This window comes from Abrus precatorius, unplaced genomic scaffold (assembly GCF_003935025.1).
Source record: "Abrus precatorius isolate BTA unplaced genomic scaffold, Abrus_2018 Scaffold7, whole genome shotgun sequence".
Classification (NCBI taxonomy): Eukaryota; Viridiplantae; Streptophyta; class Magnoliopsida; order Fabales; family Fabaceae; genus Abrus; species Abrus precatorius.
The window spans coordinates 25,291,816-25,315,279 of NW_020874417.1; the positions used below are offsets into that span (position 1 = coordinate 25,291,816).

General features: G+C 34.0%; 1 protein-coding gene and 1 non-coding gene across 7 annotated transcripts; both read left to right on the forward strand.

The window, feature by feature from the left end:
• Positions 1-303: 303 nt before the first annotated feature.
• Positions 304-5,389, forward strand: LOC113872051 (probable low-specificity L-threonine aldolase 1). 6 transcript variants are annotated; one of them, XM_027509264.1, is made up of 11 exons: positions 304-423; positions 752-797; positions 1,383-1,836; positions 2,304-2,415; positions 3,220-3,270; positions 3,474-3,545; positions 3,630-3,762; positions 3,895-3,953; positions 4,375-4,475; positions 4,966-5,032; positions 5,158-5,388. In XM_027509264.1, exons 3-11 carry the CDS (start codon positions 1,394-1,396, stop codon positions 5,194-5,196), a joined length of 1,077 nt encoding a protein of 358 aa, XP_027365065.1. In that variant the 5' UTR covers positions 304-423; positions 752-797; positions 1,383-1,393; the 3' UTR covers positions 5,197-5,388. The 6 variants fall into 6 exon arrangements, with proteins under 6 accessions (XP_027365065.1, XP_027365066.1, XP_027365062.1 ...); XM_027509265.1 differs by having other exon boundaries at positions 318-349; XM_027509261.1 differs by having other exon boundaries at positions 331-423; positions 748-797.
• A 15,672-nt stretch (positions 5,390-21,061) lies between these two features.
• LOC113873982 lies at positions 21,062-21,168 on the forward strand. Its single transcript, XR_003506046.1, has one exon. It is a non-coding gene; the product is annotated as a small nucleolar RNA R71 (small nucleolar RNA).
• The last annotated feature ends 2,296 nt before the right edge of the window (positions 21,169-23,464 follow it).

Consider the following 23,464-nt stretch of genomic DNA (forward strand, 5'->3'; position numbering starts at 1 on the left):
TATATTATTAATATAATTTTGTAATATTCTGTATATTTAGTAAAAGTTTATTATATATAATTTTTACTTTTTTTCTTAATTTTACTTTTAGAATTAAAATTTTATTATTTAAATGATATTTATTATAATTTTTTTCATATGATAGAAAATTTTTAATAAAAATGTATTACTTTTGAATATTTAAACTTATCTGTAAGGGCTTATTAATATTATATTAACACTATCAAAACTTCCATTACGTGTCCATGAATACACCTTAGAAAGATAATATAAAAATGTTCCCTATATAACTGTCCTAGATTGGCGTGTTTGTTTCCATTAATCTCTGCATGCAATTCAGTCTTAAGTGGTGAGTTTGAAGTAAGTCTGCGCCGCAGAGATAGCTGAATCTAATTGCAATCTTGTTGGAGAAGCCATCATCTCGTATGTTTTCTCCTACCAAATCCACCACCCATCATAACATCACCACGTTGTTCTTTTCTCAACCACTGAAACCACAATATAATAATTGAAACCGTCAACTTATCATACCTTTCTGCAAATTTCTTAACAAAGAAAAACTTGATTTCAGTATAGTTCACGGGTTGTCTTGCATGCGTCATTCTTTGCAGGTGTTGCGTTTGTTAGTGTCTTTTTTTTGTGTGTGTTTTTATGGGTATTTCGTAACTTGAGAGAGTAATTAGCTTATCTATTATTATATCTTGTCGAATTGCAGCTTCTGATGATCTTTTGAATTTTGTTTCTGAAATAGGAAAGTGGGCACTATTAATAATTTGACCTCGAGAAGAACCAATCGTGTAATGCTCTATTTCATCAGTTATCTTTATTATCGTATTTGTTATTGTTATTTGTCGTCTTATTATTATCATTATTATTGTGCTTGAATTTGAAGGTGACTGTTTCAAAATTATCCTTCCTCTCATTTTGCGGGAAAGGTTTGATGACATTTTTTTTACTCGCTAATTCTTAATAGAATTGTTCAATTCGGCTCCTAAATTCTTGGAAATTTCGTAATTTTTCTCTTTTTAAAAAATTTATTTAACGTGGATTGTGGAGACTACCATTGATAGGCATGCCTGGGCTTCTGTCTATAATTTGTCATTCATAGAATTTTGTGAAAGCTGCTAGTATAATAAAAAAAAATACCGATTATTTGTACCTTACAATTTTTTTAAATTTTTTTGTTTGTTTGTCCCTCCATAATTAACTAGTGACTCTCAATTATTGAATTTGAATCCAACAATGGTGGCAGAGAAATGTCACTGTTAGCATCAGTTTGTGTAAAATTGGTGATGTAATTCTGTTTTAATTATATTTGTGAACAAATGGAAATGGTGAGAAACCGAGAATGGTAATTGATTTTTAATTTTGGTTTGTTTTAGCTCAAGAGAAAATGGTAACTAGAATTGTGGATCTTCGGTCAGACACAGTGACAAAGCCAACTGAAGGAATGAGAGCTGCTATGGCAAATGCTGAAGTTGATGATGATGTTCTAGGCTATGATCCAACGGCTTTTAGCTTAGAAACAGAGATGGCAAGGACAATGGGCAAGGAAGCAGCTCTTTTTGTTCCATCTGGCACTATGGGAAACCTTATATGTGTACTTGCCCATTGTGATGTTAGGGGAAGTGAAGTTATTCTTGGAGACAATTGCCATATTCATATTTATGAGAATGGAGGCATTGCAACAATTGGAGGGGTGCATCCAAGACCAGTGAAAAATAACGATGATGGAACCATGGACATTGATTTGATTGAGGCTGCTATCAGGGATCCAGTGGGGGAGCTAATGTACCCAACCACCAAGCTTATTTGCTTGGAAAATACTCATGCAAAGTAAGCAATTTTTTTGGTTAAAAAGGTTTCTTTTAGATTGACTCTCATAGTGATCTTAATACCATGCAGTAGTTTACAATTACATTTTCTACATTATTTCATATGCTTTTAATAATTTCTGCTACCCGTGGAAAAAAAAAATAGTTTATCATGCCAAATTGTTAAGCGTAAGTTGGCTCAATGTTTACTAATATTTATAAACTTTATATAATGTATATTTTGATAGTTGGGTCTGCCTATTATAAAGCCTTCAATGATTGCTTCATAATTTTTATTTTTTACCATTGCCGCATGATTGCCCATGTAGCGTTACTCAAGATATGGGCAGTGATTTCTTAATGCAGTGACTTCTCTTCATTGTTCTGTCCATGCAATTTATTAACTTTCTTTAGGATTTTAATGTCCCCTCCTATTAGTAATTGATTCAAATTTATAGAAGATTTATGACCCATTTTACCTGAATGCAGCACTGGTGGCAGATGCCTCTCAGTTGAATATACAAACAGAGTTGGAGAGGTTGCTAAGAAGCATGGACTGAAGCTTCACATTGATGGAGCCCGAATTTTTAACGCATCAGTTGTACGTAAATTTGTATTTTACTTATGATTTCTTTAAAATATTTATAATAAAGCTTTATGTTGCCTAAGATGATTTCTTTTACTTACTGAATATATGCATTTTGTGTAAATAATATTTCACATCAAATAATCTCCAATAATGAACATAGAATGTACTGAATCGTGTGTGTAGATCTGGCACTGATAACTGCATCGCAGAGTTCAATGCCAAAATGAGCATTTTGCTAGTGTGAATAGTTGGGGAAAATTTTATATTTAATTTACACCTCAGGGCTTAGTTATGACAACATTTTGAGACAGATCAGCTAGAAATGACCAATGAAATCACTTGTTTTTCATTGATGTAATTTTTCACCTGTTTGCACCTTAATCTTGGCTATTATTTTTCTATGCATCAAATAGAAAAAGAGAACTTCTAAGAAATGTGAGCTCCTTTTAAAGACAACTTGATGGAAAATGTTCAACCGCAATAATGTCTACTTCCAAAATCTCATAATAATCAAAGAACTTTCAGATCCTTGTATCTAGCTGAAGCATTGTGAATACTGAAATATCTCTGTAACTATTCTCTTTACCAATGAACTATCAATTAAAACCACGATATAAGCTTTTAGATGGGTTGTCCTGTTGAAAACCCTGCAGTGACTTTCCATCTGCCATTCTATCCGCATGCTTAGCTGCACTTATATCCTGTTATATATCTACATTCAGTTTTCTGCTTACTGTTCCATTACTTTTTTGTTTTTCCTCCCTGCTAACAGAATCAATCTACAGAATTGTTTAACTGAAAATTTTGGTTTTTCAGGCACTTCGTGTTCCAGTGCATAGGCTTGTCCAAGCAGCTGACTCGGTTTCAGTATGCTTTCTTTTCCTTTTCCTTTTTGCCTAAGATTTAGTATTGCCTCTTGGTTTTGGCAGTTTTACATTTTATTGAAGAGAATTTCAGAGGAATAATTTATTACCCATTTCAAATCAAACTTGTATATGTTACTTCTCTACCTTATATTGAATAATAATCAAATGAACTGACTTCATGATTCCTTTTTAATTATGAATTAGGTTTGCCTATCAAAAGGTATCGGTGCTCCAGTAGGATCTGTTATTGTTGGTTCCAAGAATTTTATAGCCAAGGTAACTCAATAAATTTTTAGAGAAGTTAATAGCAGCTATTTTCTCCCAAAGGACAGATACTTTAGTCTAGCTGTGTTTTTATAGGCTAGACGACTCCGGAAAACCTTAGGAGGTGGAATGAGACAGATTGGGGTCCTTTGTGCTGCTGCACTTGTTGCCTTACAAGAAAATGTTGGCCAGCTGGAATTTGATCACAAGAAAGCTAGATTTTTGGCTGGTAAAATTTCAAACAGTTTTACATGATGCCATATTGTGTCCTAGTCTGTTTGAGGAATTATAATTTATTAAAACTCACTAACTTTTTTCTTTTAAAGTTGTCTTTCTCCTATAATTTTTTACTTCATTTCAGATGGATTAAATGAGATAAAAGGACTGAAAGTGGATTCGTGTTCTGTGGAGACCAATATAGTGAGTAGTTAGTATAGTGTTACTTATCTAAGCTAGTGAAACTTCATTATCGCTCTGATTACCTCTGTTTTGAACAAGATTTATTCTTGCTTGATTATGTGTCATGCTTTTGTCCCAACACTAGGGCTACAATGCCAAGTGCCAACAACTTAAATGTTAAATAAGAATCAATACCTAGATTAGAGATTTTTGAAGATGCATAATAACTATGTTAAGTTGAAAGTGCCATAAATGACAATTTTTTATTTATCCTTATGATAAATTAAAATAAACTTAATTTATTTATCATCACAATTCATAAGTGATATATAATTCTCTTAATCTAAAATTAAAAAATATGTCCTCCCCTCCCTTCCCCTTCAAAACACCTCTCTCCCATACAATCCCTAGATAGCTAACTTTTCTTTCCCTGATATACTAGGTATATATTGACATTGAAGAGGGTTCAATGACTACAGCAGAAAAGATATGCAAGTACCTGGAAGAACGTGGTATCCTTCTGATGCAAGAGAGTTCATCAAGGTCTTGTTTTCCCTTAACAACAGTCAGTCTGTTATAAATAATTAAAATAATTGCTAAATATAAAATGAAGTTAGGTCCAGCACTGAGTCTTACTGAGCCTTAATGCACTTAATTATTACATGAACCACGCATGCTACTAAAATGTTTCACTTGCTATTTGCTGTCTAGTATCTCCTTATTTGTGAGTCCAAACGTAGAAAGTAAATGAACATGCTGATCTTGTCTGTATTTTTATTAGCATGACTTCTGTCAGTGTGACAATGTTTATACATCTTATGACTATTCAAATATTAGAGATAGATGATATTTTTTGTTTTAGTTGCTATTTCTTGACTAGAATCTGATATTGGTGAGCTCCAAAATCTTCTTCTGATTGCTGCTTGGCCAATATTTTTTATTCTCTCTTTCTATACGTGAAGTAATTTGTTCTACTTTGTGGACTACGGGCTAACATAGACAAGAGGCTGATGACAGTGTCTATTTATTCCAGATTGAGAGTTGTTCTACACCACCAAATATTAGCGAGTGATCTGCAATACGCCTTGTCATGCTTTCAGGTGATGATGAATACAATTCGATTAAGCGCTTGTTCAATGGATCCAATATGCGTTGTTCACTTGTTCTTTTCCTACATTGAATGAATGTTAGAAGATGAAACTTACCTTTTTGTTACATATTGCAGCAAGCTGTTAAGGGAGTACAAAATGAAATTGGCAACTAGTGGAAGTATTGGAATTTGGCACTCAGCTGCCATAGTAGTATTTCAAGATGAATTTGTATTCCATTTCCCTTTGTTTATTTTCTTTACTCTAATGAACCCTAAAGAAGGGTGATTTAAAACTTTGATCTCTATGAATTGTTTTGACTTTAATCACCGTTCCCCTGCTAATTAAAGGATATATTGCTTTACGGGTCATTGTTAAGTGTTCCATCACTAGCTACAGGGTAGTGAATCGTAATTTTTTTTAATTCATTATTTGTTGTTAAGTGAATAGTAATTCATATTTTCTACATTATTTTTAATACATATTTATTTTTTGCTATTTTTATAGCTTCGTACCGTATTTTCTATGTAACTCTGACATTATGGTCTTGTAATTCATTTCTAAAAGAAACGAAACTTATTAACTATGGGACAAATTCTGAAAATCCTAACAAAAATGTAACTACATAATTCTTATTACTTATCAAATCATGTCTACAAGGAGGTTTGTAATACATATAAACAGGTTAATTTTACGCTCACAAGTATTTTCTTTATAGTGAGTTTGTAACTTTACTATATATATATAATGTTAAAATCTAAGAAAAAAAAGTATTTGAAAAAAAGTTATAAAATAAATTATTTTAATAAACTGTATTTTAATGTAAGTGCATATTATGTTGCATAATTTTATAAATTTAAATGGTTGAATCATTGAGATTTAAATGACAGTTGTTTTCCAAAACTAACAAAAATTAATTTTATCATTCTTTTATTGGTTATGATTATTAACACGATTCATATTCAAAATGTCAAATTAAAATTATTTAATATTAAATTATATAAAAAATTAATTTAATGATAATAATAGAAGAAACATGTAAAATAAAAATAAAATTCTGGACTAAACGTGGTAGAAGCACCATTGGACTTTTTGCAGAAGAGGGAGTGACCTAACTTTACAATGATTTCTTTAAACGCTATATTTATATTTGGTCTACAAAAAGAAGTTACGTATCGACATTTTTTTACTATCTTGTAGCATGTGATTTTCTAAAATCTTATAAAAACACCAGTAGGAAGACTTCTTGTGAAAGTTGTTAGATATACATTATATTGCTAGTTAAAAAAATAAATCTATGACTTTAGAGAATAGCATATAAGACAAGCACAACACTGGTAACTTAGACCCTATAATTTCCAACAATTTGATTGGTTATACTTAAGTTACTTGATATCAGCAGTTATTCTAAATACACGCACCTTTATTAAGGAGCCAAACGTACCATAAATGAGTGTTGTGCATGTGGTAGCAATGTTAAAAAAATAACGTAATTAAAGATTTGTTTGGTCAAGCATACCTCCCAACAATACAACAATTTCTTTTCAATCAAACCAGTAACATAAAGAAAAATTGTTACCAAGCAGATAGAAGAACAGAAGATTTTTTGGAAGAAGAATGACTAAAAACAACTATTCTCAGTCATCACAAATATACATTCAAATATATCAATAATGAATGAGTTTGGAAGAAAAATGACTAAAAATAATCAGATTGTAAGGTAAAGAAAAATACTTAAATCAAATTTTATGAGTGCATTATAGTACCTTAATGAGTTTATATTGATTGATCCACTCATTTTTTTACGTCACATTATAGATTAAAAAAAAAAGTAGACTAAAGCATTTATTTTTGAGTAATAACTTTAATAAAATAGATTATAAAATTTTTAGTGATATTGTGATATTTGATGCAACACATAAAGAATTAGTTTCATTGTCTAATTGTGGTATTTTTCAAGTATAAATTATACCAACCAAATTATTGTGCTTGTTATTCTAGTTATAGAAGCTGAAACTAAAAGAACTTATGTGTGGCTATTAGAATAATTCATTGAAGCAATGGAAGATAAGACACATGTATAAGTTAATATGGATAGTGATGTGGCATTGAGAAATACCATAAATAGGATGTAGCCAAATGTGCACCATAGATTGTGTGTTTTGTCTTTAACTTTTTAATTCAACTATGAATGTTAGGACTCCTGGATGTTATTTGATTATGATGTAGATAAGTTTCAACGTAAATCGAGTGAGATTGTGGATAAGTTAGATTAGTGAGAGAATGATTAGGTTACAAAGATGTATCAAAAAAGGAAGATGTGATTCATATGTCATATAAGTGTTTTTTTTTTTTTGTTGGCCTTAAAACTACTCAAAGCGGAGTTTGCACTCATAAAATGGAAGATTTGTTAACTCACAATGTTGTTTAACAAAAATTTTACTAACTTTATTACTGTGCTTGAATCGCATTGCATATAAAGAACTTGAGACCGACTTATCATATGCCTACTGATCCAATATTGTAAATAAATTATCAAAGCATGGAAAAGACAGGTGTTAAGACATTTATATGGCAGTTTTTTTGTTGTTTCATACTACACTTGTTAAGTCATTTACAATGATTTGTAGTTCAATGTTAAGAGATATTTACATAAATTATTTATCTATTTAAATATGAGTACCAAAAGATGGAATTATTTGGTCTTTCATATGACCATATTCTGCACTGCTTATTTTTCTTAACACAGTAGAATTGCCAACATTTCTAATATTGGATAAATAGACAAAGAATACAAAGGATTTAGTTTAAGGCATTTTGAATAATAGATTAAATTATTGGTACTTACATTCCATGCATAAACTTGTTGTATTGATGTATCAATATAAGGAGTTGGGTATACTTGTTTGTCAAAGTTTAGAAAATTTTTACTGTAAAAAAGATAAATCACTACAACACTTAAGGTTCTCAAGTGAAAAGTAATATTTCTATAAGTCAAAATGACACAGCAAGAGTTAACATTGGGCATAATGGATTAAGGGATCCAACTACTATTAGGAGTAAAGTTAGTCATAATCAATTCTCATCATATATAGAAAAGAAGTTCAAGAAAGTGCTCAAGATGTAAAAGTAATGATCATAATAAGATTACATGTACATCACTTAAGCAGTTTCAGTAAATGACACAATCTGTATTTGAATCATTTTTCATATCAAAAGAAGGTGACATGTCTATAGAAAATGAGAATAACAATGCATAGTCATCCCTCCTCCAAAACCATGGGATTGCCCAACAATGTGTTGATCTCATTCAAATCATAAGACACCACTGACCTACAGAACCAAGACTTCTTGCAAATCAATTTAGGTATCAACGACTAAGTTGTCAAGCTACTCTCTAAAGATGTAACAATCTTAGTACCTGCGGCTCACAATCACTAGTACTTTGATTGTCACACTACTACAGTGTCTTGCTCACCCAAAATCTTAAAATTATCTTTTTCTTTCTAGCTCAATGCAACTTGGATGCAAAATTAGTCCACATTTTTTTTTGTTCTTTTTCTTTTTCATTCAGCTAAGTATGAAAACTTAATTTACATACAATCTTTATACTCATGAAGGCAAAAATAATAAAGATCGTGTCTAACTCGACATACAATAACAATGTGGTGCTTAGAGTATTGATTTTTTTGTTAATAATAATTTCTAGGACAATTTTTGAAAATTTTCACAAAAATGTAACTACTTAGCTCTTCTTACATGTCTATGAAGAGGTTTGTAATACATGTAAACAATGCTAATTTTACATTCACAAGTATTTTATTTATAATGAGTTTTAAAATTCACATGAAATTTCAAGTATATATTAAAATATCATATTTAAGGAAAAAAGTAAAATGGTGACATATATATATATATATATATATATATATATATATAATGTTAAAATCTAAGAACAAAAATGTATTTGAAAACCAAGTTATAAAATAAATTATTTAAATAAACTAAATTTTAATTTAAGTGCATATTATGTTGCATAATTTGATAAGATTAAATGGTTGAATTATTGAGATTTAAATAAGATGGTTTTTCCTAAAACTAAATTTATAAAATTTATGTCTATTTGTTGTTTGCAATCGAAACACTAGCAAGTGCATTAGGATTGCAGCAAGTAATGAGTAAATTTAAGATCCGAGTATCGTCTCCACAGGGAATTAGGAACTCAATTATCACTTCACAGAAAAATAACCATCTGAGCCATACGAATTTGGGAAGAGAGTTGTATCATATAAAAGCAATAATCAGAGCAATCAAAAGTAAAGAACTTGCAGAAAAATAGAGTATAAGATTTGTGATGAAATGAAATAGCAATGAAGGATAGTTAGGAATTTACTTCACAAGAATATCAATATCAATCCAATTAAATCCTCTGAACATTCAAGCAATTGAATAATTGACAATTAGTTTCACATATACCTAGCCAAAGGTTAATTCCTTAACTCATTGACCCTAACAATCCACTAAACCTCCCTAATCCCTTAGGTGAGATTCAATTTCAGGTTGCATTAAGAATTAGAACTATAAGATTGCAGAATTAGGTCTCCTTATCCCTAAGAAATCCCTAAACTCTGGTTGCCAATTCAGATTGGAGCAAACAATCCAATTCCCATTGGTAAAGATTCCTCTTGATTAATCAAATGAATTTCTATTCAAAGATTGCATGAAAAGCAGAATTAACAACTCAATTAATCCAAGAACTTAAAGTTTAGAAGATAAAGTCGAATCAATACATCAATTCGAGTTCCATAAACCCCTAACTATGGGAAATTAAGCACACATTGCAACAAAAACAGAGAAAGAAGAAGATGAAGATGAATTTATAGAAACCCCAGTTCTGCGCGTTGTCACTTTTCTTCACAAGAGTAACCACGCAGAAGCTTTATGTAGTGCGCGTGTTCACTTTCAAGAGCAAGAGTAACCACGCGCAACTTGCAGATTTGAAGGCTTCTCTAGAACATTCACTTTAATTCATAAGAGTGGCAACGCAGGAGGTCGAGGGCTGCCCGTGATCACTTTCGTGAGTAATAGTAACCATGCGCAAGCTGTCCTGATACAAGTGTCTCTGGAACGCTCACTTTCGTTGGTGAAAATGACAACGCGCAGCTCATCAAGAATGAAGTCTCTCTGGAACGTTCACTTTCGTTGGCGAAAGTGATAACGCACACTGGCAACGCTCACTCTTGTAAATAAAAGTGATTACGCACAGGCTCCTCTTCTCATTTAGGCTCTGGAATGATCACTTTCACTAACAATAGTGATCACGCCCAACCTGCATCCCATAATTCTTGTATTTTGGAGTCCAACATTGCCATTCTTCCTCTTCCTTTCCATTGATAATCCATTTCCATGACTTTTGCTCAGATTATTCCTTCAAAAATAAGATAAATTCCTTAACAACTAAGCATAAATTCTACAAATGCGAAAATAACTACAAATTGAAATAAAACTTTCAATCATTCTCTTTTTCTGAGTTTTTCTGCTTTCTTCATATATTTTCCTTATTAAATGAGCTAGAATTATGCTAAAACATCAGTAAAAATATGGATTCATCACCACCCCAAACTTGAATTTTTGCTTGTCCTCAAGCAAATCAAACTAAACCAAGGGTAAGTTCCTCCATTTTCAAATTCAGTTCATAAGCTGCTTATTTCATATTTTTCTAATTTCTAATTCTGTGTTTTCTGCAAAATTTTCAATCAAGTTGTTCATCCAAATACTCATCATGATATTCCTACTGCATAATCATCATTGAGTAAGAATTGCTACCTAAGTTCATATTTTTCATCAAAATTCATGTGAGTACAATTAATCAACATGATCACAGCTCACTTGGAAGTGTTTCTCTCATCACTCAACAGTGTTTAGGTGCTGTTTTCACTCTAAATCATCAATTTCACTGCACTCTACCATATGCTTGCCCAATTTCTCCATCTCCTCTGCTTAGTACAATTAATCACACATCTAGAGTACTTTTTCAGGTTATAACAAGGCTAAGGTTAAGGTAGGTATCAAAGAAAATGGAAAACAATACATGCAATTTCAAAAGATCAGAGGCATTTTGAGTGATTTGTTTTAAAACTATCCTGGATCTGCATTATTCCTCCTTAATTCTCTCACTTATGCAGCAAACAAAATTTTTCTTGCAGCAGAATTTTCATCTCTTTTCTTATTTTTATTTTTTTTCTTTTTCTGCAGCACTTTGCTGCACTTCTTTTCTTTTGAACTCACATTTTTGTTCTTTTCACAGCTTTGCTTCATAAATTTTTAATTTTACTGCAGCACTTTTGTTCTTTCTTTCTGGCTTGTTGAACTCAAACTTAGATAGCATGCTATTTCCCACCCCAAACTTAGAACATTGCTTGTCCTCAAGCAATTAAAATCTGGATACCACCCCAAACTTAGTTTTAAAACTCATTCTTGATTAAACTCATTATGCCTCTGATCTTTTGAATGGTAAAAATTGGTTTTTCAGCAAGGCTTATAATGAGGTAATTTCAAGAAAAGGGATATTAAGCTCAAAAGGGTGAACTAAGACATTCAATCATAAAGGAAGGCATTTAGGCTGACTAGGATATCAATCATGGCCTCTATCATGTGGGTGAAAATTGTAACATGCATATTCAATTTAAGAACAAGGGCAAGTTCTAGAGAATGCAGCCAAATATGATTAATCACACAAGAAAAAGAATTAGACAGTTCAAATCTCACTAGGTATTTATAAGTGATCATGTGGATTAATGAAAACACAATGCACTTTTCAGAAATATATGCACCTAGTGGCAACTGCCTCATTTTTTAAAATACAAGTGTAATCTCATTTTGAGAATGGGAAAAACAACTTAAAAAGAAATTCACACAGAATTCACAAAATTGTCAATCATTTTTATTTGATTAACAGCCAACAATTTATTATATATTCTAGTATTTTGGTGTTTTTCAGGAATAATTCAGTGTAATGTGAAGCTAACTCATGAATAAGAGGTAGAGAATGAAACCCCCCTTTTATGGCAGCTTGTGCAAGTGTCAGCTTCCATGGTGTGTGAGTGTTGTGTGGTTGTGACATTTTCTGCACAAAACACCAAAAATTCCGTCAATTATCAAGTGAAAAGGGATTGAATTCTGCAAAATTAATGTGTGTTCAAAACATAATTGTTCAGAATTAGCATGAAACCAAAATATACCAAGTGTGCAAATTACAAACCCAAATTCTAAAATGAAACCAAAAAGTTTGAAACTTAATTACAAGACCGTCAAGAGAAAATTCGAATTAACAGAAAAGAAAACAAAAATCCTAAACTAGTCATCTTAGGCATCCTCCTTATCAGAAATTTCATCTTCATCTTCTTCCTCATCCTCCTCATCTTCTTCTTCCTCCACCACTTCTTCAGTTGGCTGTGGAAAATGAGTCTTGTAGATTGGCAAGTCTTTAAAGACTGATGAGCATAGACATTGAGCATTCTCGGCCAAATCTGGTGTGTGATAAAGTTCATCTTTGGTCATTCCCATCTTCTGACCAAGATTCATCAACACACATTCCAATAGCATAGTTCCTGCCTTCAAACTGCTGTGGAGCTCAGTTTGTCGTTTAGCCAATTGATTTTGCCTTTCAACCAAAAGATGTAGGATGTCCTTCATCTTCATTGGTTTCTCCTTTCTGAACTGGGTGGGGATAGGTGCAGCTGAAGTGCAGGAGGTGGTGGCATAGATTTCCTTTACCATTGAGACAGAGATAGGGGGAGCAGATCTGATTTTCTCTTGGTATTCTCCAACTTCAACCCCTGCATCCTCACAAAGTAAAGTGATTAATGAGGGAAAAGATAGTGAATCTCTTTTTGTTTTCAAAATATTTAAGATACATTCACTAATTACTTCCCCCACATCAATGTACATATCATTAACGATAGCAAACAATAATTCAGCCCTCTTTACTGCCAGGGTTGAACTATGCTTGACTGGCATGAAAGAGTTCAACAGAAAAGTACTCCAGACTTTAGCAAATGGTAGCAGGTTCTTGGTGGTGATACACTTGGGTTTTTGGGCGAGGTTCAATTGCCAAGTTGTGCCTGGCCTTCCAATTCTGTGCAGGATTTCAATATAATCCTTGTCTGCACTATTCTTAAAGTCAGTGAAGTCCATCTGCCCAGGTTGCCTTTCAATGTAAATTTCCAACACTCGATTGATGTTGGCAGCAGTGAAATCCACCCTCATACCCTTGACCATTGTGTGAAATTTGGGAATTTGGTCTCCCTTGAACCGCATTGCATTTGCATAAAACTCCTGTGTAATTTCTCTCCAACCATTATCAGCCAAGGAGCAGAAGTTGTCCCATCCCCTTTTCTGAATTTCTTCTGGGTACTCAGGGTAGTTGCCTTCAGCAATTTCAAAGGCTCTATCTGGGACAATCTTCCTCCTCAGAATATTTGCCTTGAAATAGTTTTCGTGAGCAATACGCCTGAACCTTGGATCATGATCAGTAGGGGTAGAGGTAGAAGGAGCATTTCTTCTGGTCGGCTGAGGTGGTGAAGAGGTTGCAGGTATGGTTACTCTTGGCTGAGAAGGGTCAGCGATTTCAATGGGTGAGGAAGGTGAGACACCATCAGTTCTTGCTCTTTTTGTGGTTGGAGAATTCTTGGCTGTTCCAGCTTGAATATTCCTGATAGATCTCCTTCTTGGAGTGTTGCTGGCAGATCCAGCTTTGGTCTTCTTAGAAGGTCCAACTGGTGTATTCAAAGAAGTTCTGACCATTTTGAAGTGGCTGCAAAAATAACAAGCAAGTAATTTGACAGTTTAAAATTCATGACACAGAATTGTGATAGTATACATCTCTTTACTAGACAAATTCAATCAATCCATGTGCAGAATTCCAATTTGCAGTATGGATCTTTTTACAATCAGTTGCTGTCATGAGGATGTAATCATAAAAACACACAAGCAATATTGCAAATTACTAAGCAATCACAGTCAAAATTGGTTAAACCTTTAAATTTGTAGTTTAGAGTGCACACTCTCAAAGCACATCAGGTTAACGCAGAGATGCTATTATAGGTCATCAACATATTTTTTTACATGCTCTCTTATGTAAGGACAAAAGTTATTTATCAGAGCAAAATTGTCACTTTTCAGATATACCAGCACTTAGGTACAAAATTAATCAAACCATATTCAGGGGATTTTAGACTGGCCTTCCTAATTTGTTCCCTCAGAGTTCCCAATTTCACCAAGAATGCAGAAAAAGAATCAGAATTTTCAACCAAATTTCAACTACTAATGCACATTCATCCTGCCCACTAGAAGTGCAATACATGCTCGAATGGTTCCTAACAGAAATTATCTTCTGACAGTAAAATTCCATCCAGAATATTGCCTATTGTTTCTTTGAATCACATACAATTAGAACAGCGCACTCATTCATTATCATCAAAGACTAAATATCAGCTTAATGCAGGACTTATCAGTATGGTATCTGTACAATCATGCAGTGCAATATACAACAGTAACTCGTTCCATACAACTCAGTTCAGACATCAACATTCAAATATTGCATGCAAAGAGTATTTTCGTTGATGGCAACTGGAATATTTCTATTTCTTTCAAAGTCATGTTCAGGTTTTTCGCATAATGCAGATGTGAATATGTTAACAGAGGAGATTGAATGACTTTGAAAACTATTCACAGTATTCAAAGTTCCTTAAATCGAATACGCTCAAGATATTTCCCCACTTGCCATTTTTGACATTTTTCCAGAGTTGCAACAAAGAAAGACCCTAAATACAATTTCGTAGAATACAGAGAACGTACCTTGAGCTTCAGAAATGTGAATGACAGTGAAAAAGTGGGAGCAATTACTTGCTGCTTGCTTCACGAAAGATTGAAAGTCAGAGGAATTTCAGAGGAAAATGGGGATTTAGGTTTAAATGGATGTGAGCGTGGTTCCTTTATATTGAGTCTGGGGTCACGCGTGTGCACGTGACCACTTTTTAAGTGAAAAGTGAACGTTTCCTTATTAATAAAATTCTGCGTTATCACTCTTGTCGAACAGAGTGAGTGTTCCAGAGAGCTTGGAAATTTTGAATGCAATGCACGTTATCACTATTACTGGGCAAAGTGATAACGCGCAAGCTTATTGCTTGAGCGTGGTTACTTTTATCAGTAAAAGGAGTAACGCGCTATGAAATATTCCATACTTACATGCGCGTGGTCACTCTTGACAAGGAAAGGAAGTGATCCAGAGAGTGTGTTTTTCTCATCTGCCTCTGCGTTATCACTCTCATCAGCGAGAGTGATTGTTCCAGAGAGCTGTGTTTCCCAGTCAGTTTCTGCGTTATCACTCTCATCAGCGAGAGTGATTATTCCAGAGGGGAAATCTCAGAATTCTATCTATGCGTGATTGCTTTCTTGCAAAAGAGTGATTCCTTTCATCAATCCAAGTTCTCTAAACTTTAATTGGCTCACTTAACAAATCATAATTATTCCAATACACACTCATCATATAAAATACCTACTTCCCTCATCATGTTCACCCTTAATTATATATGCAACATTCATCCAAGGCTGAATTCTGCAGAATTTCTGCAGAACATGTATTCACTCCCTACTTATGCAGTTTTGACTTTTACATTACACACTCCTATCATGAGCTCTCAATTCATTCATCATATTCGCTCCAAATTACAGATGCAACAAACATCACAATTGAATTCTGTAGAATTTCTGCTTAACATATTCACAATGCAATTCTGACTTTTCCATAACACATTATAGCATGAAGTCCAATTGCATTTATCAAATTCGCTACAAATCACAGATTTAGCATGCTTCAAAATTTACCTTTTGCATCAAAATTACAGAATATGATGAGTATGATGCAGAACTTTGTATTTTGCAGAAAATTTGCAGAATTTGATAACTATTATTCATACTGTACAAGAACTTTAAGCATTCTAATTAATTCCAATCTGCATTCTTGTTTCAGCCACCAGATTTATTCCAAACATCAGATTCAGCAAGGTAACCAAGATGAAAAGTTCAGACTTTGACTTCTATGAATACTGTTAATTCAAAAATAATGCAGAAAACTTAAATTGGGTTAGAAATGTGAGTTGCCTCTCACAAAGCGCTTCTTTAATGTCATTAGCTTGACATTAAATGTTTCTCACTCAAGAGAAATCAGTTTCATGCATGATATGTTCCTTGTAAACTCCTCTCCATGATAGATCTTCAATCTTTGGCCATTGACCTTGAATTCTTTCCCTATTTTCAGATCTTCTATAAGAATTACTCCAAAGGGAGAAGTTTCCTTAATTAAAAACGGTCCAGACCATCTAGATTTCAGTTTCCCTGGAAACAATTTTAATCTTGAATTGAATAATAGTACTTGCTGGCTAGGTCTGAAATCTTTTTGCAGAATAAATTTGTCATGGATCCTCTTGGTTCTTTCTTTGTACAACTTTGCATTCTCATAAGCTTGTTGTCTGAATTCTTCCAATTCATGCAACTGTAAAACTCTCTTCTTTCCAGCACTTGACAAATCAAAGTTAAGCCACTTGATAGTCCAATATGCTCTGTGCTCTAGCTCTAGAGGTAAGTGACAGGCCTTTCCAAATACTAGCTGATATGGAGACATACCAATTGGAGTTTTAAAAGCAGTTCTATATGCCCACAGTGAGTCATCCAGTTTCTTTGACCAATCCTTCCTTGAACTATTCACTACTTTCTCTAGAATTTGCTTGATCTCTCTATTTGAAACCTCCACTTGTCCACTTGTTTGTGGATGGTATGGAGTAGCAACTTTATGCTTCACACCATATTTCATTAATACAGCTTCAAGATACTTGTTGCAAAAGTGAGTACCTCCATCACTTATCAGCACTCTAGGCACACCAAATCTTGAAAAAATGTTCTTTCTTATAAAAGAAATCACTACCTTTGCATCATTTGATCTGGTGGGAATTGCTTCTACCTATTTACACACATAATCCACTGCAACTAGAATGTATTCGTGTGAGAATGATGGGGGAAATGGTCCCATGAAATCAATCTCCCATACATCAAATGGTTCCACTTCTAGGATGTTGGTTAATGGCAGCTCATGTCTTCTTGAAATATTTCCAGTTCTTTGACATTTATCACAGTTTTCCACATACTTCTTGGCATCTTTGAAGAGTGTAGGCCAAAAGAAACCTGCTTGCAAGACTTTTGCAACAGTCCTTGAACTTGCATGGTGGCCTCCATATTCTGAATTGTGACAATGCCATAGTATCTCAGCTTACCCACTTTGTGGAATACATCTTCTAATTAACCCATCTATTCCAATTTTGAACAGATATGGGTCTTCCCACACATAGAATTTGCTGTCATATAAGAACTTCTTCTTTTGCTGCCAAGTAAACCTCTTTGGAATAAATTGAGTGGCTTTAAAATTTGCAATGTCAGCAAACCAAGGCATGTTTTCCACTGCAAACAGCTTTTCATCTGGAAATTCTTCATTTATTTCCAATGATTCAGTGGTTAAACTCTCTAAAGGAAGTCTGGACAAGTGGTCTGCTACACAATTTTCTTTTCCTTTCTTGTCTTTGATTTCTAGCTTAAATTCTTGGAGTAGCAAAATCCATCTTAATAACCTGGGTTTTGTATCCTGTTTTGTCAAAAGGTATTTAAGAGCAGCATGATCAGTGTATACAATCACTTTTGAACCCATTAAATATGGCCTAAATTTATCAAAAGCATGTACAACAGCTAAAAGTTCTTTTTCTGTTGTTGTGTAATTTACTTGTGCAGGATTTAACACTTTGCTTAAATAATAGATAGCATGTAATTTCCTATCTTTTCTTTGTCCTAACACAGCACCCACTGCACTATCACTTGCATCACACATGAGTTCAAAAGGTAATTTCCAATCTGGTTTTGCAAGAATAGGTGCAGAAATCAGTTTCTCTTTTAAAACAGAAAATGCATGCAAACAATTATCATCAAATATGAAATCTGCATCTTTTATAAGTAAATTACTCAAGGATTTAGCAATCTTAAAAAAATCTTTTATGAATCTTCTATAAAAACCAGCATGTCCTAAAAAACTTCTAACTCCCTTAACATTGATAGGTGGAGGCAATTTACTAATGATTTCTATCTTAGCTTGGTCCACCTCCATTCCCTTTTCTGAAATTTTGTGACCAAGGAGAATGCCTTCTTGTACCATGAAATGACACTTCTCCCAATTCAACACAAGGTTAGTATCTTGACATCTCTGTAAAACAGTGGATAGATTAGCTAAACAATCATCAAAAGAATCACCAAAAACAGAGAAATCGTCCATGAACACTTCTATGATGTTTTCTACCAAATCAGAAAAAATAGAAAGCATGCATATTTGGAAAGTGGCAGGGGCATTACACAGACCAAATGGCATTCTCCTATATGCAAAGACTCCAAATGGACATGTAAATGCAGTTTTCTTTTGATCCAAAGGATCCACAACTATTTGATTATATCCTGAATACCCATCAAGAAAACAATAAAATGAATGTCCAGCAAGTCTTTCTAGCATTTGATCTGCAAATGGTAGTGGGAAATGGTCTTTTCTGGTTGCATTATTTAATTTCCTATAGTCTATGCACATTTTCCATCTAGTCACAGTCCTAGTAGGGACAAGTTCATTCTTTTCATTAGGTACAACTGTCATACCACCTTTCTTTGGAACAACTTAGACTGGACTTACCCAATTGCTGTCAGAAATAGGGTATATTATTCCTGCATCTAACAACTTCATGATCTCTTTTTTAACTACCTCTTTCATGACTAGGTTTAACCTCCTTTGTGGTTGCACAACAGGCTTAAAATTCTCTTCAAATAAAATTATGTGCTTACAAAATGAGGGATTTATACCTTTCAGATCTGCAATACTCCAGCCAATTGCAGATTTGTGTTCTCTTAAGATTCTTAACAATTTTTCCTCTTGTTCTTCCTTAAGTTCATTGTTGATGATGACTGGATTTTCATGTTTCTCATTCAGAAATGCATACCGCAGGTGTGAAGGAAGTTGTTTCAGTTCTAGCTTCTGCTTTTCTTCTTCTTTAGCGTCCTTTTTCAGCTCTTCTTTCACTAAATTTTCTGCAGGTTTTTGCATCGGCAGAGCTTCCAATTGCTGCTGCATTTCCATGATATCTTCTTCATTCAGAGTTTCAAATTTGTCATTCCCTGTATATATTATTTCTTCTAACACAGCAGTTTCATCAAATTCTTTCATATGGTGTTGTGTAATAAAAGCATCCAGTATATCTACCTTCATACATGTATTATCTTCAACTGGATATTTTAAAGCTTCAAACACATTAAATATTACCTTCTCATCTTAAACTCGAAGCATAAGTTCACCTTTTTGCACATCTATTAAAGCTCTCCCGGTTGCAAGAAATGGCCTCCCTAGGATCAAAGGAATGTTAGAATCCACTTCCATGTCCAGAATTACAAATCTGCAGGAAAAATGAACTTGTCAACTTTAACTAATAAATCTTCAACAACTCCATATGGATAAGTGTATGATCTATCAGCTAGCTGCAGTGTAATGTTGGTAGGCTTCACTTCCTCTATGCCAAGTTTCTGTAGAACAGCTAATGGCATCAGATTTATGCTTGCTCTCAAGTCACACAATGCTCTTCCCACAGTGCAGTTTCCTATTTCACAAGGAATGCTAAATGATCCAGGATCTTTCAACTTTTGAGGAATTTTCTCTTAAGAATGGCACTGCACTCCTCTGTCAAAGGTATTGTTTTGTCATGCTCTAGCTTCCTTTTTCTGGAAAGTAGTTCTTTCATGAACTTTGCATATTAAGGCATTTGCTTCAAAGTTTCTGCAAAAGGAATGTTAATTTGTAATTTCCTAAAGACATTCATAAACCTTTCGAATTGTTCCTCTTGTTTAGGATTTTGGACTCTTTGAGGATAAGGCAGCCTCTTGTATTTTTCTGGGTCTGTTGGCTTACAAGCTTCCTCAAAGAGTTGCTTTTTTGTTTTCCTTTCAGAATTCATGGGAACTTTTTCTTTTTCTTCTAAATGGTCTTTCGTCAATAGTTTAAAATTTCCTTGTTGCAGATCTTGTTCAATTTTCCTCTCTGCTACATCATTTACTTTCTTTTCTTCAGGTTTAGGACTTGCAACTACAGCTCCACTTCTTGTAGTTATAGCTTGACATTGCTCCTTAGGATTGATTACTGTATTGCTTGGAAATCTTCTTTCATCCCTGCTGGATAGTTGTTCAGCTAATTGTCCAATCTGTGTCTCTAGTTTCTTCATGGAAGCTTCTTGGTTTTTGAAGCTTGTTTGAGTCACCTTCATGAATTGCAGCATAGTTTCTTCCATCTCAGTCAACCTCTCATTCACAGGTCTGGAAAATTTCTGATTTCCTTGAGGTTGAGTGGATGAATTCCTTTGAAAATAAGGCTGTTGTGTTGCTGGACCTGCATTAGAAAAAGGCAAATTTGAGTTAGAATTCTTTGTAGCAGAATATTGATTATTCCAATTAGAATACTGCTGAGTTCTATTATTCGAAAATTGAAATCCAGGGGGATATGATGGCTGTTGTCTCTGAAAATTATTCATATAATTCACTTGCTCTTGTGGTTCACTTGTGGATGCCTCACATGCACCATTTACATGGTTTCCTCCACAAAAATCACAACTTAGCTGACTAGTAGGCATACTCCCTGTTTGCAGATTGTTGATTTGTTGTATTAAGGCAGCTAATTGTTCTAAAAACATTTGATTTTGTGCAAGAAAAGTTTCCAGAACCTTAGCTTTATGACCAAAGTTTCTTCCTTGATTCCTTGAGTTTTAATTCTGATACATTGAAGATGCCATCATGTCAATAATCCTCTAAGCTTCTTCCAAGGACTTTGTATTTAATGAACCTCCAGTAGCAGCATCAACCATTGTTCTTGTTACTGCATTCATCCCATTATAAAAAGTTTCCAATTGCATCCAATCTGGAATACAATGATGTGGACACCTTCTTAGCAATTCTTTGTATCTTTCCCAAGCTTCATACAATGATTCTCCATCTTGCTGAACAAAGGATGTAATTTCTCCTCTCAGCTTAGCAGCTTTGGATGGAGGGAAGTACTTGGTTAGAAACCTGTTCACAAGTTCTGTCCAAGTTGTAATGCTTCCTTGTGGTTGAGCTTGTAACCAGCATTTTGCTCTATCTCTCAAGGAAAAAGGAAATAGTCTCAGTCTAATGGCTTTTTCACTAACCTCATTTATTCTTATGGTGTCACCTAGCTGTAGAAAATATGAAATATGTAGGTTAGGATCATCAGAATGTCTACCAGAAAACTGATCTTGTTGGACTAAGTGTAATAAGGCAGGTTTAATCTCAAAATGGTTGGCTTGAATAGTTGGCCTGATTATAGAAGAGTTAAAACCTTGCATGTTAGGAATTGTATAGTCCCCTAATGTTCTAATTCTATTTTGTTCTGCCATCTCTATTTTTGAATTTAGTTGTCTCAAAGATGTAGGTGTTCTTTTCACTCTAGGATTGTTCTGAAATTCTGGAGAATGAACAGCTTCTAATTCACTATCATTCCCTATGACTTTTTCTGCTCTAGACTCTTTTCTCAATCTCCTTAAGGTTATGTCTATGTCAGGATCAAAGACTAGAGTTGATTTGTTTTTGTTTTTGCCACGCATATACAAATCAAAATGAAGCAAAAGTAAACTACAAGTTAGTATTCAGAACTGCACCACGAAAATTATGCAACAAATATCAGTAAAAGTAATTGAAACACAAGTTTAAAAGCTGCAGAATTATACAGAATGGACAAAATGTCTAACTACAGACTAATACTACAGAAATTCAGAGAAACAAAATACTCAATCTAGCTATTCTTATGTTACTAATGATATTGAAACTCAAATTCTCCGGCAACGGCGCCAAAAACTTGTTGTTTGCAATCTAAACACTAGCAAGTACACTAGGATTGCAGCAAGTAATGAGTAAATTTAAGATCCGAGTATCGTCTCCACAGGGAATTAGGAACTCAATTATCACTTCACAGAAAAATAACCATTTGAGCCATACGAATTTGGGAAGAGAGTTGTATCATATAAAAGCAATAATCAGAGCAATCAAAAGTAAAGAACTTGCAGAAAAACAGAGTATAAGATTTGTGATGAAATGAAATAGCAATGAAGGATAGTTAGGAATTTACTTCACAAGAATATCAATATCAATCCAATTAAATCCTCTGAACATTCAAGCAATTGAATGATTGACAATCAGTTTCACATATACCTAGCCAAAGGTTAATTCCTTAACTCATTGACCCTAACAATCCACTAAACCTCCCTAATCCCTTAGGTGAGATTCAATTTCAGGTTGCATTAAGAATTAGAACTATAAGATTGCAGAATTAGGTCTCCTTATCCCTAAGAAATCCCTAAACTCTGGTTGCCAATTCAGATTGGAGCAAACAATCCAATTCCCATTGGTAAAGATTCTTCTTGATTAATCAAATGAATTTCCATTCAAAGATTGCATGAAAAGCAGAATTAACAACTCAATTAATCCAAGAACTTAAAGTTTAGAAGATAAAGTCGAATCAATACATCAATTCGACTTCCATAAACCCCTAACTATGGTAAATTAAGCACACATTGCAACAAAAATAGAGAAAGAAGAAGATGATGAAGAAGAAGAATGCAGAGCAGTCATGGCCACGAGCTCCAATCCGATCCCTCTTCTTGGAGCTTCAAGCTTCGACCCCAATCTTCTCTCCACTCTCTCTCAACGAGAATCTAACTAAGAAAACAGAAAATGAGCAAAAGACCCCTAGTTTCGCGCTTCAATCATGTATTTATAGAAACCCTAGTTCTGCGCGTTGTCACTTTTCTTCACAAGAGTAACCACGCAGAAGCTTTATGTAGTGCGCGTGTTCACTTTCAAGAGCAAGAGTAACCACGCGCAACTTGCAGAGTTGAAGGCTTCTCTGAAACATTCACTTTAATTCATAAGAGTGACAACGCAGGAGGTTGAGGGCTACGCGTGATCACTTTCGTGAGTAATAATAACCACGCGCAAGCTGTCCTGATACAAGTGCCTCTGGAACGCTCACTTTCGTTGGCGAAAGTGACAACGCGCAGCCCATCAGGAATGAAGTCTCTCTGGAACGTTCACTTTTGTTGGCGAAAGTGATAACGCACACTGGCAACGCTCACTCTTGTAAATAAAAGTGATTACGCACAGGCTCCTCTTCTCATTTAGGCTCTGGAATGATCACTTTCACTAACAATAGTGATCACGCCCAGCCTGCATCCCATAATTCTTGTATTTTGGAGTCCAACATTGCCATTCTTCCTCTTCCTTTCCATTGATAATCCATTTCCATGACTTTTG

Coding starts and splice junctions, on each gene's coding strand:
- LOC113872051 (XM_027509260.1), top strand. Junction 3,271..3,473: donor AAGCAGCTGACTCGGTTTCA/GTATGCTTTCTT, acceptor ATTATGAATTAG/GTTTGCCTATCAAAAGGTAT. Junction 3,763..3,894: donor GAAAGCTAGATTTTTGGCTG/GTAAAATTTCAA, acceptor ACTTCATTTCAG/ATGGATTAAATGAGATAAAA.